An 18,534-nucleotide genomic window follows, 5' to 3' on the forward strand; every position below is an offset into this window, starting at 1 on the left:
ATGCAATTCAAGTGGGGATGGGGGCCGAGAGCTACGCAAGCCCATAGTGATGGATGGGATTGCACAAGGAAAGCAGTGCTTGCCAGCGCTCGCTCCCTCTTTGCCCCCATGAGAATGAGTGGTTTGCCAGTGGAGGAGTGATGGGGTCCCCTGCAGTGTGGGAGAAGGGGAAATGGGGGGCAGGTACCAGGGCTGCAGTGTAGTAGCAGCCCAAGGGGGTGATCACCTGGGGAGGGAGCGAGTGTGTGGGTGGGGTGAGCCTGCTCGTGGGAGGGGAGGGCATGGTGGAGCAAGCGCTCTGCGATTGAGCAAACGCACATGCTCTGTGTTTTCAGAGGCATTGCAGCGTGTCCCTGAACTTGGCGCCCAGCCCCTAGTAATGTGGTAAATCCTACATCCGTGCATGTGCTCTGTAACCTTCTGAACCCCGAAAAACTTCTGGCATCACGTTGCCTTGGGCAGGCTTAATGACACGTGTGGAGAAGTGTTTTCTCACTCTCATGGAAATGGGTGTTGCTAGCTGCAGCTGATCCCCTCGCTGCTTTTTGGGAGGGTACTTTAACCTATGGCTGCTCTTTTATCCTCCTGATGCCCTTCATAACCTCATAGATCATATATATCTTATAGCATATCCTGCCATGGTTCCTACTCCGGACTGAAGGTCCTCATCTGCTCGCTCATCCCAAAGTGGCTTCTTTCATTACTCTTGTTTTCTTCCTCCTGATTTCTCCCTAAATCTCCACATCCATCTTATTAAAGGGCAGCTGGAACAAGACGTACTATTCAAGTTACAGATGCGCTGTAGATTTATAGGATGCCATATGATGTTTTCTGTTTCCCTCCCTATTTCTTTCCCAGTAATACCACTGTTTTGGGGTGCTGCTGGCTGCAAAGCTGCTGCTTTCACCCATACAGCTGCTCAGCCCCTGGTAGCATTGCTGGGCTGTACACCAGTCCGTGGTCCCACCACTGTGTGTGCAGCGTGAGGATTGTTTTTCCGCCCTGCCATGTTTATGTTCATTCATACTTACCCACCTTGACGTTTACTGGGCTCTGCTCGCTTGCCTGACCCCAAGGCAGCGTGGCAGGGGTGGTGCGTTGCTGCAGCATGCTGCTTCCATGGCCATGCCAGGCATCACTGCCGTGCGCAGCACTGTTGCCTCTGACCAGAGCAGGGACCCTGAAATGCAGCTTGTGCTTCCAGCTACAAACTGAGCCCTGATGAACATTCTTAGTTTCAGTGTTTTCTTGTACAGGCAAAATTCCCCTTTTCCTCACATGCAGGAAGGCAGATGACTGCTTGCCTCTGCCCTGTAGCAGAGTTGATGAATCATTTCCTTTTCCATAGTTTAGTAAAATTGTTAAATTGTGTTGTTCAGAGCTCATCTAGAGTGGTTTAATGTTTTGAGCACTTGCACTCTTCTCTTTGCTCTCTTCCTGCAATTGTCCGAAGACTGGATTTTTTTTTTGTCTCCCTCCTGCCAGTTGTTGTTACTTGCTCAGAATGGTTGTGGGTGGGTTTGTCTCTATCAGTGCAAATTAATTTTTTTCCTCATTTTCTACTGGCCTTTTTATTTTTATTGTACTTTGATGTCAGTGAGGTTTTAAAGCATGAATGTGTATTTCTACCAGTGAGAGTGATCTTCTACACAAAGGAAACCAAGGCAGTGCTACTCGTACCTTTAGACCTTGGAGATTTTGCTCAATTGAATATAAATCTAGGGTTGGATTAAAAAAAAAATAGTTCAAAATTTTGAATAACAGACTCTTATTAATGCTGGGATTTCTGCACAGTGAACCACTGCTTTGTGTGCTTGGCTGTTTGAGAGGAAAATTGGTATGTCAGCAGAGAGAGATGTGTTGCTCTTAATTAGATTGAGCTGGATACATCATCAGAGGCCCCAGTTTTGATGTAAATACTGGCTGCAGTGGGGGCAGTTCTGTATAGAAAATGGGGACTGGCTTGATTTGTATGTATTACTCCTGGGTTGGCAAAATAAGGAGATGAAGGGACAGTGTGATTTATTATCTAGAAGAGGCCTTGGAAAGAGGTGTATTTTCAGCATTCCTATTGTAGTGTACACAATAAGCTAAATTAAGTACCAATATATAAACCCAAGGAGCAAGAAAGAAAACCTGGAGTTTGCTTAAGGGTGCTGATTACATGGGTATCTCAGCATTTAAAAAAAAAAAAAAAAAAAAAAAGATGGGGGGGGAAGAGGCAAACACAGCACTGGAAGGGGGAAGCCTGGTACCCAGCTTTTACGGGCTATGTCTAATAACCCAGGACCTGGTTTCCAGCTAGGCAGCAAGCTACCTGTGTTGTAAAGTGCATAAATAGGAGTCAAGGTTTTTTCACAAAGCTCCTCTTTCCTGAGGCTGATTCATATCTGCCCTTATTGTTATCTGTTGCGTTCACATGGGTTTTTTTCTTTTGTTAGTCCCTTTTCCTTCCTTGTTTTTAAAGAATAGCTTATCTATATGCCCCAGAAGGGTGTGACTCACAAAGATCACAAGCTTTTTACAATGAGCTAAAGCCAGGCTGCTGACTACAAGAAAATACGCTGAGGTTTTCAATCACGAGTGCCACATTACCTTTGCAAAAGGCGGTGGTCACACCGAGATGCACACTGGTGGGACTTTGACGGGTCTGGAGCGTCCGTTTCCACTGCTGACAGGCAACTGTAGCTACAACATTGTCTCATCTTGGAGATTTACTGCTTTTGTGCTTCAGTGCTCTTCATCTCTGCTGCCCTGTGCTGTGAAGGACAGGAGCAGTAGGACACAGGTGTTTCTGGACACGTTGGTTGCATGTATGCAGTGACCAGAACTCAAGTCTTGGAGTTGGAAAATGAGCTTTCAGCTGAGCTCTGCTGTGATGTGTGTGACCTGGGACCAGTCACATGCCTTGTCACTCATCACCTTCCTCCTCATGTACATTCACTGTGCATACCTGTGTATTTCATTGGGTTATTGCAAAGCCTGCAGAAGATTGAATTAATTCTGTCAAAGTCTTAAGAGTACACCCCTTGTGTTACTGAAGCTTCAGTAGTAGGAGGAGGAGAGGGAGGCACCAATTTGTCTATTTTTATTTTTTGTCAGGACCCTTTGCAATGGATGACGGAGCAGACTCTCTGATGACTGTGCACCTTCTTGCCAATTTGGGACACTCATTGCCTCTGCAGCAAACACTGGATCGGCTTTTGGAGTGGATCTGCCTGGACATTCGCCTTTTCCTGGTGTCTGAGCGAGTTACTCCATTGAAATACTATGAGAGGTATCATAAGAGAAGCTGCAGTTTTCCTGGAATATCTGTTCTCCTTTTTCTACATGAGGATTTGGGAGAAGAACGGATTTTCCAGGTCCATGAGCAATTCCAGCGTTCGCCCTGGCGCTACCAGTGTGCCCAGATTGCTAATGGGCAAAGCCACCCCTATGCCCCAGCTCACCAGGACTTCTATGGCCTGGACGACCAGATGCCTGTGTGGGGCATCAGGCGGGTGCACTGTGGCCCCGAAATCCTGCGTGTCACCCTCTACTGCACTTTCGACAACTATGAGGATGCAGTGAGACTCTACGAGATGATCCTACAGAAAGAAGCAACTATGCAGAAAAGTAACTTCTGTGTCTTTGTGTTGTACGCAACACAAAATATTGCCGTGCAGCTCTGCTTGAAGCAGCTGCCCATTGGGGTGGCTGCTGAGCCAAAGGAATCGTCAGCCTTGCAGTTCAAGGTGCAAGAAATCGGGCAGCTGGTGCCTCTCCTGCCTAACCCATGTATTCCTATCAGTAGCAGCAGGTGGCAAACACAAGACTACGAAGGAAATATAATTCTGCTTCAGGTACGTGTCTGTGGTGCTCTGAGAGGAGGATTTTTTTGTTATTTCTTTTTCTTCAAGGAAAGCAGAACTGATTCAAAATGGAAATTAAGATTTTGCTTGTTCATATTTTCTTTTTGAATTTGTGAATGCAGTAACTGGTATCTGCCGGTGCTGTGATGCTCTTCATAAATATAAGCACAGATCCTTGTTAAATTAACATCATACTGCTTGCCTGAAATTGAAAGTATTTATGCTTTTTTCAGCAGGCTAGTTTAACATCTTCCCTTCCCTGCCTGAAATAAATGATCATAGCAGCCTGATAAGTCATTATGTTATACATGTTTTTGAAAGCAGATTTTTAGCATCCAAAATCAGATGTATTGTAAGTATAGTGTTGATACAACATCGCCTGCAATAGATTTTGTGAGCTCTTGGGTGAGTTGCAGTTGGGCAAAAGTGCCAAAGAAATGTGTCATAGGAAATATTTGCCTTTTCTGTTGAAGTGTGCGGTCCAGAGATGGTATGAATACAAATAAATAAAAAACAACAAAAAAGACTGCGCTGAGATGATACATAGAGGGAATTATGCATGTGAGCAGGAAGGCAGTTTAGCTCAGTGTGCTTTCTTTCCATTGTACCAACCCCTCCCACCTCTGATTACTTTTTCTTGTAATTTGGATATTTAAATAATTTGCTCATCCTGTCATTTTTCATTTTTCCTTCCAGACCTCATTTGTTACAAATCCAGTTAATTATTCTGTATGGCCTATTTTTATGCTACTATGAACACTAATCCCCAGGGCAGTCTTTGCATACATCTCATTTGGTATCACTTTATAAACTGGTTTGCCACCCACTTGAACTGGACAAGGCCCTGAGCATCTTCATGTAGCTTTTGAAGTTGGTCCTGCCTGGAGCAGGGGCTGGGCCAGGTGACCTCCAGAGGTCCCTTTTTAAATTACTCTGTGGTTCTTCCTGCTGTAGATACAAAGTCTTTAAGCTGACAGATATACATGAACTCACTTGCAGGAAATTCAGAAGCTTTTTTGGGGTTATAGCTGTGCTGCACTGTGCTCTTGGCGCAGGAGTCCACTTGAACCTGAGGCTGTATCTTGTGTCTGTGCTCTACGCGGTTGACAGCCTAGCACATGGCGCTTGATTCTGCAACTCTGCGGTTCATACTGTAAATCTTTATTCTAAGTACCTGCAAATTATTTATTCCCTCCCCGACTTTATGCCCTATTGCATACCAAATCCAAGGGTCTGCTCATGGACTGTCACCCACATGGAGTTGTCATTCTCCTCTGAGCCTGCAAGAACTCTTTTCTTGGTTTTATTGGGGAAGAGATAACACGGGTCACCTAGTTTGATAAAGAATAAACCACATCCTTTCCTTTTTTTGCTGAAGTTGCTCTCTAATTACTGTTCTATTCCATGTCCTTTCTCTGAGTGTTTACTCCTGTTGCTCAAAGTTTACAAGTTTAGCCTTAAGACTCAAGTAGGAGTCTTAAGTAAGAGAGTACAATCATCACCATGTGCCGCTTTGTAAATAAAGACATGAAGGGTGTCTCTAGTCTTGCAGAGGATTGGTGAGGCAGGTGCCTTTCCCTGGGCTGGTGTCCCCAGGGGCAGCATGCTCCACGGGAACAAGTGGGATGTGCTCAGCAGGTCCCAGTCCCATTGGCCTTGCTGGTCTGATGGGTGTCTCCTCCCTGAATTAGCATTACCCAGCCATTAAAGGAATGCCATTTGACCTAGAGCTTCATGAACAAGTTTCTTTCCAAAAAACAGCCGGGCAGGATTTGCAGATATGAAGAAGCTCCAATAGATCTGATGCCTCTGAGAAGGTTCTGGGATAGGCACAGCTATCTGTGTGTGCTGTGTTTAGGTCACCTGCAGCAAATATGTTGTGCGTGTGCACTAGTCCTGAGAGGCCTCTGAAAGCTGCCTGCAAGCACCACAGCCTGTGTGTGCTGCTCTCAGGAAAATCTCAAACAAAGGTGGAAGAGCTTGAGACATACTATGTGGTGATTCAGGTTTCTTGTCTGAACTGGGTTTCAGCCACAGCTGTCTGTGCACAGCTGGCAATAGGTGGCTGCCTTGGCAGGAACAGCAAGAGGACAAGTACGTGTGTTACACCACAGCAATACACTCCTGAGCTGCCTGTTTTAAACTCGAGGGTCTTCTGAAGCTGGCTGTGGTAACTTGCAGTGACGTTCCTTTCCAAGTGTTTATCTAGTCTCCCCTTGAATCCATGTGAACTTTTTGTATCCACAACATACTGTGGCAGGGACTTCCCCAGGTCTCCTGCCACCTCCCTTTAATTGAAACTGGCTCCAGCTGGCTTCACTTGATGGCCTCTGCTTCTTGACTTGCAAATGGCAGGGAATGGAAAATACCTACCTGTTTCTCCAGGTGGTTCATGGTGTTTTAGCCTTTTATCCTTTCCCTCCCAAACTGTTTTTTTTCCCCCAGGCTTGAAATTCCCAGCATACATGATTGTTCCTTTACTGTACTTGCAATTATCCTTGTCCATTTCTGAGCATTTCCAGTCCATGATACTCTGTGTGCTGCAGGTGAGGGACAGGCACCATGGTCCAGTTTCAGGACCAGAGCTGCAGTGTGCAAAACAATGTTCTCAGTTTCATTTGGAATAATTCTTAAGATTTAATTTGCTTTCTAGACTGATGTTATGCACTGAACTGATGCTAACACAGTCCTGTGTGTCACAGAAATGAGACCTTGGGTTACAGTCAAGTCACAACCTAGCGTTTTGTGTGTGAAGCTGGGATCGTTTTTCTCCATGTGCATCACATTATCTACACTAGGTTTCATCTGCCATTTCTCAGGCTTGTAAGACTCCTCTGCTGTTCTCTAGTGGGGCTCTGATGGACTGACGCTGCAGATGATTTCAGCACAGTGAGGCTGGGTGAGACCATCATCACTTGGTCAAGCTAGATCAATACATTAATGGGGTTCTCTCCAAATTTTCTTCAACAGGTTCAAGACAGCTCCAAGCCCCGTGAAACAAATGTTGGGCTTTCCCGTCAGGATAATGTCGGTAATGAAAAAATCCTGCAGGACTCTGTCTCAGCCCCTCTCCCTGTAAAGTGGGGTAATCCTGGGCAGAGAAACCAGGAGGTCAGAGCCGTGAAGGGTAAAACAAAATCTGACACAAGTGAAGCCCTTACTCCTGAGCAAGCCAGGCGCGACCTCCACAGGCAATTCTGCTCTTCTCACAGTGGTGCAGCAGCCTGGTCGTGGTGGGATGCCACCTCCCTCCGCAGGCAGGTGAGCAGCAAGCTGCAGGCTTCTCTCCCGGAGAACCGTGTTCGTCGGCAGGCAGCGGAGACCAATGTGGACACCGGGCTCACCGTGGCAAATCCTGCGAGCTGCCGCTGCCCGCTGAGCCGCTTCTCCAGGGACCTGCGGAGCAGCCTCCTCCAGCCAAGGGCACCCATGGATGGGGCCAGCAGCCCCCTGCCCTCCCAGGACAGGACCCAGCTGCTGTTTGCTGCAGCCAAAAGGCGTAAAGGAGCAGGGCAAAGAGCTTCGGGCTTCCACTCGCAAACAGCACGAGCCAGCCCTGCAAACAGAGCGGAGGATGAGGAGGAGGAATTCTTTATATGACTGAAAACAAACGTGCCAGATGTGCTCCGCTGTCATTTGGAAATGATGAGTCTTTCCGTGTGCATTATGCTTCCTCGTGCTGTGACTGCTGATGCTCAGCTTACCTCTGTAGCTGTGACATTTCAGTAGTGGGTTCATTGAGGTAGATGCTTACTTTCCATGGAGTGATGCTAAGGAGGCTGCAGGCTAAGCAGGAAAAATAACACTGTATTTACAGAAAGGTTTATTTTTTTAATGCAGGATTTTAATGTAGGATTGGAGGATTATTGTGCAATGAATAGGAATAAGCCATATGATTCCTAGAGCTGTTCTAAGATGCTAAAAATTAGCCAGTGACATCCTCAGATGGGATTAGAAGGTGCAGTTTGCCTGAGCTGCCCAAGCAGCTGGATGTCCCCAGCCATGGAGCCGCCTCATCCCTCGCCGGGACATATTGGAACATGGTAGTGGCATGGCCACAGTGCTTACGCCAATTTTCCTCTGTGTTCCTTCTGGCTTCCCCTGTTGATGGTATTTAAAAGGTATCAATGGTGCCAATTTTACGCAAGATGTGAAACTTAAGAATGATCTTTTAAAATATTTTTGAAGAACAAAGTTTCTAGAGAGACCTTTTCCCCAAATTAGCACAGTACACACAGAAAGCAAACACTTGCAGAGAATAGTTTGAGCTGTGTTTATGCTCCAGTAAGACCTGCTGTTGCTTCTTCATATGACACAACAAAAAAACCCCAGCAACAGGCCAGGCTTTGTTAGACCAATGTGCAGTTATCAGCAGGCAATCCTAATTGGGTTTTAATTAACAGAAGATAAGAGACGTTAAGAGTCTTGGAAGGAGTGCTGAATGCTGGACAGTACAAGGGATAGGAGAAATGAAGTAATGTTTCAGCAACAGATGCTGAGGTAACTCCCATCTTGATCAGCAGATTTCTGAAGTAGGATTAAGTAAATCTCAAAGGGAAAGAAATGGGAAGGGCATGACAGAGGAATGAAATTATTAAAAGCCAAATCTGATCATACTTACCTTCCAGACAGCACAACAAAGAGGCATTTTCTCCTTAAATATAGCTGAATTCTGCTTTACACAAAAGTCTGAGTTTGTTTGGAGAGTGCCTTCTCACTGCTGCCTCTTAGTTCATAACTCAAGTTTGACAGGCAATGGCTTCTTGCTGCCCAAGGGGAGGCAGAGAGTGATGGGCAGCAGCAGAGCCTTCCTGTGGGGAGGTTCTGTGCAATTTTATGGGCATTTACTTGTCCGTGTGCCAGCTGAACACAGCCCACGCTGCACTGCACGAGCTCTGTTACCAGGGGAAGTTCAAACCCTCCCCTCTGCTGCTGGTGGGCTGTGCAGCCCAGTGGGACTGGAGAGCAATGCTGTGGCTGGATGTTAGCTCTGGCTTTGGGAAGGCCCAGCGTTTTGGGGAAGTCTGAAGGCACAGCTGAGTTGGTCTGAAGAGCTGCGGGTGGGAATAGGGTGGTCCCTGCCCTGTGCCTCTGCAGTCTCACAGCTGGTGTTGCCCTGGAAGTGATGCTCGGGTACCCTTTGATTCAGGGACTGAAACCTGCAGAAAGATGAACAGGACACTTATTTCACTGAACACTTACAAAACTCCCCTATGTTTTCATAAGCTCCATAAAAATTTTGGACTTCTTAATAAATCATACTGTGATATTTTACATCTATGAGAGTGATTATTTAATCTTACCTAGAAAATGAGCCAGTGCTTTTCAGAGCTGGAGAAAATGTTTGGTCAACTAGGAAAGCAGCAAAGAGGAGAGCTTGCAGGCGAGTTTAGCTCTTTGGGCTCACCGTGGTGGGTGTGAGGGCAGGCTGGGAGGGACAAGGAGAGAGGAGGGGGATTGGGGTACAGCAGCAGTCTATAAACATGGGGTTACAGCCCTCGCAGTGGGCATGGATGGAATAATCATGAACCCAGGAGTAAAGCCAGAAGTGGGATTCCTGGGAGAAACAGCTTTAAAGACAGGTTTCTGACCTTCTCTTTACTCTCTCACGCCAAAGATACTTGAGATTATGCTAAACAGTCACACTTGTTTTACCTAAGAGTGTGCTTAAGAGGTAGAAGGTCAGTATCTAGCATGGTGGAAATGCTCCATCATTTAAAACAAAGAAGATAAGAAAATTATACGTGGGGTTCAACTGCCTGTAATAGATCCCAGAAGAGAAGGACTTGTAACAGTAACTTGTAATATTGCTTGTAACAGTAAGAATATAAAATCCATGGATTTTAAGTGCAGGATAGACCTAGCGTAAATGCTGTATTACACAGGAAGCTGTTGGGTCTGAGGGCAGAGTTTCTCTCTGGATGGATTCAATAGTGGAAGGCAAAGATTCACATTTTTCATAGGATGTTTATTATCTCTGGAAACCTTATTTTACATTTCTTCCTTGCCTACTGTGCCATTTCTTTCAGGTTTTTAAAAAAAGGCTAATAAGAGAGAGCACAGATTGACAGGGGTCTGCTGAAGCTCAGTGCCCCAAACAACATGTGAGGAGCTCACAGGTAAGCAGCCGGACCTGGCAGCCCCTTGCAAACGAGTTGCAGACGTGGGAGGTGTGTGGGGCTGGCAAGGGTGGCAGCAGACTGAGCCAGGGGCTTCTCTCCCCCAGCTCCCATCCCACGTGCTGGTCCCAGCAAAGCACGCAGCAGAAGACAGTCTTGGTGGAAAACTGAAAAGTTATGTTTAGACTTATGACGGCACTGAAACCCTGAATGAAGGGAAATGAGATGGGTTTTTTTTACCATTTGGATGTGTCATACTTAATATAAATGATTTAGTCTGGTGGAATGGTTCTGACCTAGCTGTGACCATCAGGAGTGCTGCAGATACTGAGCTGCTGATTCCTCTGATGGACCTTGATGGACAGCAGCCAAGGTGGTCAGCATGGGTTGGCTGACCCATGAACCAAGCATTTGAGATGTGAACTTCTTGAGGGTGGTGGGCACCCTGTGTTGTGCCGATCTGTCTGTCAGATGGTGTCACACCCAGCAGCAGGAGCATGACCCTGGGACTCCTGCGAGCCATGGTGCTGGGTGACCCTGCTCCCAGGAGGGAGCAGAGATGCTGCTGTGGCTGTGCTCACAGGGGATGATGGTGAACAGTCCCAGCCCGAAGCGAAAGGCTTTTCTCCTGGGCTGGTTGCACAGTCTGGGTGATGGAGGGGGGAAATCTGCTCTTGGGGGAGCAGGGTGCATGCTGAGAGCAGGAGCCGCTGGCAGCGGGAGTCAAGAGAAGCAGGAGAGCTCACCTGGGAGTTGCCTTAACCCAACCTGCAGAGGTGGCTGCTATTGCTTTTGCTGTTTCAGCCCCTGGCTACAGAAATGGTGTCTTTTGTCTCCTCTGAAGCGAGTACAGTGGTATTTCTGAGGGATGAGTGGCTGGGAAGGAGTGGGAGCACTCCTCAATGCCTGGATACGGGCACAGAGGCAGGAGTGCTCTCCCCACACCCGGCATGGTGCCGTGGCACAGGCGGGCACCCAGGCAACCCGGCCTTGGCAGGTGGCCACTGGAGTAGTAGCGATGCCACAGCCTTGGCCTCTCGTATCAAGAAGAAGTTGGCAAGCTTGGTTCTTTCGGGGAAGCAAATGCTGAATGCACTCTTCTTTTCTGAGTTTTGGGTGAAATTCAGCTTTCGTGAATGCCTTGGTAAATCCTGAGGTAGTCCAGCAAGCACAGCCGAGCTTTCCAGATTTACACTGGTGGCTCTGGGGTGGGAGTTTTTCTTCTCTCAGCTCAGGCAGGATATTCTTCATCTGTGTTGGTGCTGTGCTCTGTGCCCAGGACAGACAAAGCTTCATAGCCACTTGGTGGAGGATGAACTGTTGCATATAGCAAAAGTCCTACATTTGTAACGGGGACACAAACCAGAAATTGTCTCTTTAGCCAAAGACGAGTGCGGCAGCTCCAGCTCCTCTGTGGGCTTTGCTGTGGTGTGCTCTGGGCATCTGCACACAGCACACCCACGGCCCAGGCATCGGGTCTGTGCTGCTGTAAATGGCACGGGAAGGGTGTAGAGTCGCTGACTGATGGGTCCCTCTGTTAATCTGCACATAGCTGTAGCAGTAATGTTAATTCTCCTCTATTGCCTCTCTGCTGTATTACTTGAGTCCAGTCTGGTGCCCTGTCACCTCATCTCTTGGTCTTTTCAGTTGCTTTTTTTCTTTTTTTCTTTTTTCTTTTTTCTTTTTTCTTTTTTCTTTTTTTCTTTTTTTCTTTTTTTCTTTTTTTCTTTTTTTCTTTTTTTCTTTTTTTCTTTTTTTCTTTTTTTCTTTTTTTCTTTTTTTCTTTTTTTCTTTTTTTCTTTTTTTCTTTTTTTCTTTTTTCTTTTTTCTTTTTTCTTTTTTCTTTTCCCTTTTTTCCCTTTTTTCCCTTTTTTCCCTTTTTTCCCTTTTTTCCCTTTTTTCCCTTTTTTCCCTTTTTTCCCTTTTTTCCCTTTTCTCTCTTTTCGTTGTTTTGTCTTTTTTTCTTGGTCTTTTTGTCTTTGCTTTTTCTTTTTTGGGTCTTCCCCCCCCTCTTTCCGTGTAGCCTGGCTGTCGCGGCTGAGCTGCCCGGAGGGGGTGCTGGGGATGAGGGGGTGCCCAGCGCCCCCCGTCCCTGACGCACCAGCTCCGCCTGGTGCCCGCAGACGGCATCTTCCCTCCCGCGGGGCCGCGCCCGGGGCGCTGCCTGCCCCGGGGGGGGGTGTGTGTGTGTGTGTGTGTCTGTGTGTCCGTCCCCCCTCCGGGAGCACGGGGCTGTGGGCAGCTGCAGTCTGAGCTCAGGGTCTTCATTAGCCTTTTCATTTGTTAAAGAGCAAAAAGCCTTGGTAGTCGATGTCACAATTAGGTATGAAAGTAAACCAACATCTTCAGCAGAAGCAGCAGCAGAGAAAATAAAGAAATATCAGCATCTCAAAGATGAAGTGTAAGAACTGACAAATGCTTCTGTTATTAAATTTATGGGATTTCCTTGGGTGCACGTGGCAAATGGTATCAGGGCAATTACGAATTGTTGGTGGAATTGGGACTCTCTAGTTCCCGACAGGAAATGGTTGCGCGACGTTTATCAAACTGGGCGCTATTTACAGCGGTAGATATTGTACAATTACTTTAGTCAAGCACGAATGGTTGTAAGATCTTAAAGAGCTGTTGTATCTGTATCTATATTCTGTAATGAATTATTTTCAATAAATTCTTCTTCTATCTATCCCTTACTAGTAGGTGACTCATGACAAATAAGTGAGAGTTAGGCCCCTGGGGAAAAGAGTAGGAGCATTGAAAAGAAACTATTGATAGTATGTAGGGATATGGGACTCAGAATCATGACGTGTCATTTATTCTGGTAAAAGGACATCAGTTACTGATTTGAACAATCAGTTACTGATTTGGGCACAGGGGGATGGGCTTGGAAAAGAATCTGAACTCAGAAAAGAAACATGTATAGATTACATGGGTTTGATAAATAGCCCCAGCATCAATCTGCCTGTTGCCACCTGCCCCATATTGCACGGGTTTTTATGGGGAGGAACCACCCCATGCTGTTAATCCCTGCAGGTGTTCCCGGGATCACACCAAGCAATGATGTTCACACAGGTACTGCTATGTCAGCGGGGAGGTGGGCAGCTGCCTGCGGCCCTCCGCAGCCTGGGGTCACCCCACCAGGCTTTGCCTTTCTGCAGCATCGGGTCTCCAGGCCCAGCTGTGGTCCGGAGCACCTGGCTTGTAATTGAGGCTTGTAATCCTCACTTTCATTAACATTAAATTAACCTGATAGATAAGAAAGCAATAGAGATACTAATAACAAAGAAAGCCAATTTATCTCTCATTAATTCATTTTCTCTGCCAGCAAACTAGTTAATTAAGGAGATCTGTCATGTAAGTGACAGAGAAAAATAGAGTCCTTCCTTAACGTGTTTTATTGTTTTGATGGCAGCCTCAGACACTGATGCTCTGAAATTTCATGTGCAGTTGTTACTGTGTATCTGCTGAGTGTACAGAAAAATTAAGGTACAGTACTGGCATGGTTGTTACAAAGACATTTTGCTAAAAAATGCTATGGCAGATCAACTTTTTAGCAGTAATAACAAAAAAGTAAACTGGGGGTAATTTAACGTCAAAGTTAAAAAAATAGACTTCTCCCTTTTCACTCTCGGGTTGTCATGAATTTATCCCATTCCGCTGTATGGAGGTGATGGTCCATTGTGGGATGGAGCAGGGCAGGAAGCGGGACCTTTGCTTTGGTGGGGCAGAGCAGGAGGAGATGCAGAGCGCGCCAGGGTCGTGCCTGCGGTTGCTCTGTGACTCGCTTGCAAAGTGAATTACGAAGCTCAAAGGCCCTTAAGCTTTGCTTTTCTTTAATAATGAGGAACAGGAAACTTCTGAAACCAAAGTGAAGTCAAGGAGAGGTCTGGGCTGTGAGAGGGAGGCAGAGAGCCTGGGGGGTCCCCATGGCACTTCTTCATATGGCACATGTCCTTCTCTCCCCCCCCCGCCATGCCATGTGGGCTGGTGGTTCATCCCTCTCAGCACAGGAACAATGAAAGGGTGTTTCAGGATCGGGAAGATTCTTTGTGGCCGCTTTTGCCTGCGGTGCTGTGAACGCTGCTGGGGGTGGAAGAAGGCCCAATATTGCCCTCTAGCACGCCAGGATCTCCCTGCCTGTCCCTCCTGGCACCTCCTACAGACAGGCCCGGCTCTGCAGCAGCTGTGTCGCGGAGGTGGGAGATCTTGCTGCTGGATTTTGCTGGTGAACTCCAAGTAAACGTCCAAATATTAGTTGTGTCGGTCTGACATGCCGGATGGCATGGGGCATGCAGGAGTGGAGTGGGAGCGTGCACGTGTCAGGCCTGGGGGCTCAGCTTGTAGGGAGCTGCCCAACTTTCATGTGTTCCTAATGAGCTGTCGCTTTGGTCCTCTTCTCCAGTAAGCTTTTTCATCCAAGGCTTGCCAGGACCTTTCTTTTGTCCTCAGGGAGGTGAAAACTCATATTTCCTTCAATCTTTTGGGCCCTGATACGGTTAAGTGCAGAAGGCATGTCCCTGCCTCAGGGACACTTCTTGCTTGTGGACATCAGGAAACATGAGAGAGGGAGTTGGCAGCAGGTGCTTCCCGAGGATGGGGTAGGCTGTACGGGAACGACCCAAGTGCCCCATTTGCGCCTCGATAAGAAATCTGGAGTATGATGCACATTCCTACGAGCGATAGGACAAGAGGTAATGGCCTCAAGTTGCACCAGGGAAGGTTTAGACTAGATATTACAGAACGGGTTGTTAGGCGTTGGAATGGGCTGCCCAGGGAGGTGGCGGAGTCCCCATCCCTGGAGGTGTTTAAGAGTTGGGTCGACATAGCGCTGAGGGATATGGTGTAGTTGGGAACTGTCAGTGCTAGGTTAATGGTTGGACCAGGTGATCTTCAAGGTCTTTTCCAACTTAGATGATTCTATGATTCATTCAGCAGAAGTGCCTGTCTGGCTGTGGATTTTCTTCCAGCGCAGGGCTGGTTCATCCCTGCAGTGGCTCAGTGCTTTGTAACCCCTGTGGCCAAACACACACAAGAGAATAAAATGCCTTTTGAGACACCTGCCTGACACCTGCCGTATATTTCTCAGGGTGGTAACTCTTATTCATGCCCCTCTTCTGCCAAAGGCAGGTGTGCCTGCAGCCTGGCCTTCAGCAGCAAGAGCTGCCCTGGACCTGTCCCCGTTTCGGTGTCAGGCGTTCCCCATCAGCTTTGTTTTCAGTAAGAGCTGCTCATTTTCAGTGTCATATCTCTGGCTGAACACCCCAAATCCTTAGTGCCTCATTAAAAAGAAGTGTCAGGGGTATTTCCCTGACCCCAAAGCATAACAGTTATACAGAATAACAAAACACAACAGCTGTTACAATAAGTGATTTCTTTCCTGTTCCTATGTAGGGGGGTTTCATTAAGCACAGAGGATGCATCTGATCAACCTGGATTAAAAATTCAGTTACCCTATAATTTACACGAGAAACAGGGATCACACCCAAGTTTCAGAGGGTGTCTGGAAGGAAAAATTGGTGTGTCAGGAAGCAGTTGGTATGGGCCTGTGGTCCTGGGCACTACCAGAAGGCAGTGATACTTCCCCTGAATTTCTCAACCTCCTCTTTCAGCAGACTCCTCCCAACACCACAACTGCATTGCAGTTTGCTGTGCTGCTCTTCTAATGTTTAATTCTCATAATTTGAGAGAGGTTTTGAGAGGTTTCCATCTCCCATGGAGCACTTGCATTAATATTCCAGTTTAGGATCTCAGTTCTGCTGCTGATTACAGGCAAGGACAGATCCGATACCTATTAGTGTGAATTAATATTCTTTAAGAGTCCCAAAAGCTTTCTTCTCCCCTATCACCCTCCTTCAGGCACTGGCAGCCCAGCTATGCTGGGAGGTGATTAGGTTTGTAAATTTGTTCCTGCAGACACTTGGTGACACCATTAGTTTTCTCATCTCACTTGTGCAGCTGCAATTGTGACAGTCTCGCTTCTTTAATTGGGATCATCTCAAGTTGCATCTCAGCATCAGAAGGAGCCTTGTAGGGCGCAGGCCTGGGTAGGCACGGAGCAGGCAGGGGCTGGGGCTTTTCACTGTCACAGCTGGTAAAGATTGATCCTCGCTTTGCAAAATTGAAAGATAGAATGAGAGATGCCCTGACAACTGACTGGAGGTAGAGGATGTCCCTTGCTCTGAAGTAGCCCCTCTCCTGTTGGCACAGCTGGGATTCAGCACCTTGGTGTGAAGGAAGACGAGAAAGTCCCTCCTATTCCTCTTGCCTTAGGTTTGGCTCACTGCTGCTCCCTTGAGAGCGGGAGGAGAGACAGAGGGAGGAGGAGGAGGTACCCGAGGCATCCCAGCCCTTGTGCCACCGTGGATTTGTGCCCTTGTGTCACTGGCTGTGATGTGCTGGTAGCTGGGATTGTGCCTGGTGGGTGTGGTGATGGGGACAAGTGTGGGTCCTGCATCATCTCTCTGCACTTGGGCATCTGGGGTGGGAAGGGGCTCCTGTGACTCTTTGATGGTGGCTTGCCCTGTGCCTGGGCCACCTTTGTCTCTTACTTCACGTGGTGGCAGCAAGTGCTCCCACTGAGCTGGGGGAGCAAAGGTCACTGAAGAGCTCCACGTGGCCCCAAGTCACCCTCTGTCCCTGCACGGCAGGGAAACTCCCTGCCACCACTGCAGGCAGTCAAGCGGCTGCCTTGGCCCTTGCTGGCTCCTGACTCTGCCTCGGTGAGAGGGCTCTTGTGCATGTTGGGTTGCCCTCACTGCTGCCCAGGAGTGACTGCTATCAGAGCATCTCTTCTTGGCCACAACTTTGTGTTCCAACATTACCACTTCTCCTTCCCAGCTCCTTCCTCTGCTGTCCCACAGATGATGCTCATCAGGTCTCGCAGCTGGTGTGCTGGAGAAGGGTCCAGCCAGGACCTGCGGCGTGGGAGCAGGAGGGCATGTGGGCAGCTCCGTGCCTCTGCTGTGGGCAAAGGAAAGTGCCCTGCCACTGCTGCGGTGTTCCCAAGAGGAGAGAACAGGGTGACCTACTTGGTGGGAGCTCAGCCTTAAATCCCATTGTTTAAGCACCAGTAAGGAAAAACCCTGAGGTAAGCAGCAGCCTCTGCAGTGCCCCTTTTGATCTATTTGAACGAATTTTTCTAGGGTCTGAGAATTACCGGCTTGTGGGATGGGTGACTGCAGCTTAGTGTGATACTATATTTATATGAAACAAAGTATTAAACTGCAGCCTAATCTCCCCTTGGACCTCATAGTTTATCTGTTCCTGTCTGTTGGTGTTGTGCTGCTTGGTCAGAGGCTGCAGACACAGGAGAGTTGTCATCAGCCTCCAGCTGGAGTCCACCACACTCATGGCCTGCACAGAACTGACTGAATCGGGTGCCTGGGCCGTAAATGCTCATCTGTGTTCCTTTCTCCAGGCTGGCTAGGAGACCTGTCCTACCTCTGGCCTCCCCAAGGGCTGCCCCCAGCTGTCCTCTGCTGTGAGCTGCCCTACCGCAGCGGGACCCTCCCTGCGCTGTCTGTCCCCCAAGTCCATCAGCTGCAGTGGGACTCAAGGCTGCTTTGGGGGCAAAAAGGGCAGTTCTGAGGGCTAAGAGTGGGGAGGCCGCAGAGGACAGCCTCACGGTGCCATGAGCAGGGCTGCTGGAGCTGGGCTCCTCTGGGGGATGCAGCTGTCGGTGATCCGGGGCGAGCACACTGGGTCTCCAGGGCGCAGCACGTGTGCCCGCAGGCTCACTGATCCTGCCAGGTCTGCATGTGCCAGGCCTGGGCACACAGCTGCTGTCATTAAACACCTGCCTGTTCCCACGGACTGGTCTTTCACCTCACCGCAGAGGGACGGCTTTCCTCCTCTGTGTTTATTGTTGCCAAAAACCAGAGCTGGAAGAGCACACATCAGGGTTAGGGTGGCCGGGACACAGTAACAGTTACTGCCTGCCCTAGATTTTGGCAATGAGCCTGCCTGTCTTGTTGGACTTCCCTCTTCAGCTAGATCCCGCGGCTGAGCAAACGCCGCTGCTGGCAGTGTGCTGAGTGCCAGGCTGTTTTCTCCAGCAGTGCTCCAAGCCCGGGAGCATAAACCCCGTTGGGCCCCGGGGAGCACGGCTGCACGCCTTGCCCGACCTCCCTGCACAGGCAGCTGCCCGCTCCTGCCTGGCAAAGCAGCAGGGCAGTGCGCAAGCTGTTCCCTCACTGGTGGCAGAGAGAGAGATATCCAAGCCATGGTGTTCCCATGTTGCTTTTTGAATCTGAAGCTTCACTGGTGTATGGCTGCAGTGGAAGCGTGGTTTGTGTTTTTGCTTTTGCTTTACCAGATTTGGCTTAAAACGCCTCAGGGATTCTCAATTAAAACAAACAAAGGAGTTTATATTCAAGGAAACTCCCAGGACAACATGAGAGATGTAATTCTGAGTGTGTATTGAGTACAAAGGGAACATGTTTTGGCCATCTCAGTAGCTGGAAGTTTTGTTTCCAGCCTGGCAGTGGATCTAAGCAAGCAGATCTTGGTTGTGTTCCTCTCCCGCCCTTGTTTGTTGGTCGTGTTAGATGGAACCATCCTCACAGGGT

The 18,534-nt window shown here is 48.2% G+C and overlaps 1 protein-coding gene across 1 annotated transcript; it reads left to right on the forward strand.

The window, feature by feature from the left end:
• The first annotated feature begins 2,577 nt into the window (after nucleotides 1–2,577).
• FAM124B (family with sequence similarity 124 member B) lies at nucleotides 2,578–9,125 on the forward strand. Its single transcript, XM_074877699.1, has 2 exons — nucleotides 2,578–3,842; nucleotides 6,822–9,125. The coding sequence occupies exons 1-2, from the start codon at nucleotides 3,114–3,116 to the stop codon at nucleotides 7,449–7,451; spliced, it is 1,359 nt and encodes a 452-aa protein (XP_074733800.1). The 5' UTR covers nucleotides 2,578–3,113; the 3' UTR covers nucleotides 7,452–9,125.
• Nucleotides 9,126–18,534: the final 9,409 nt, after the last annotated feature.

Source organism: Strix uralensis, chromosome 9, assembly GCF_047716275.1.
Source record: "Strix uralensis isolate ZFMK-TIS-50842 chromosome 9, bStrUra1, whole genome shotgun sequence".
Lineage (NCBI taxonomy): Eukaryota > Metazoa > Chordata > Aves > Strigiformes > Strigidae > Strix > Strix uralensis.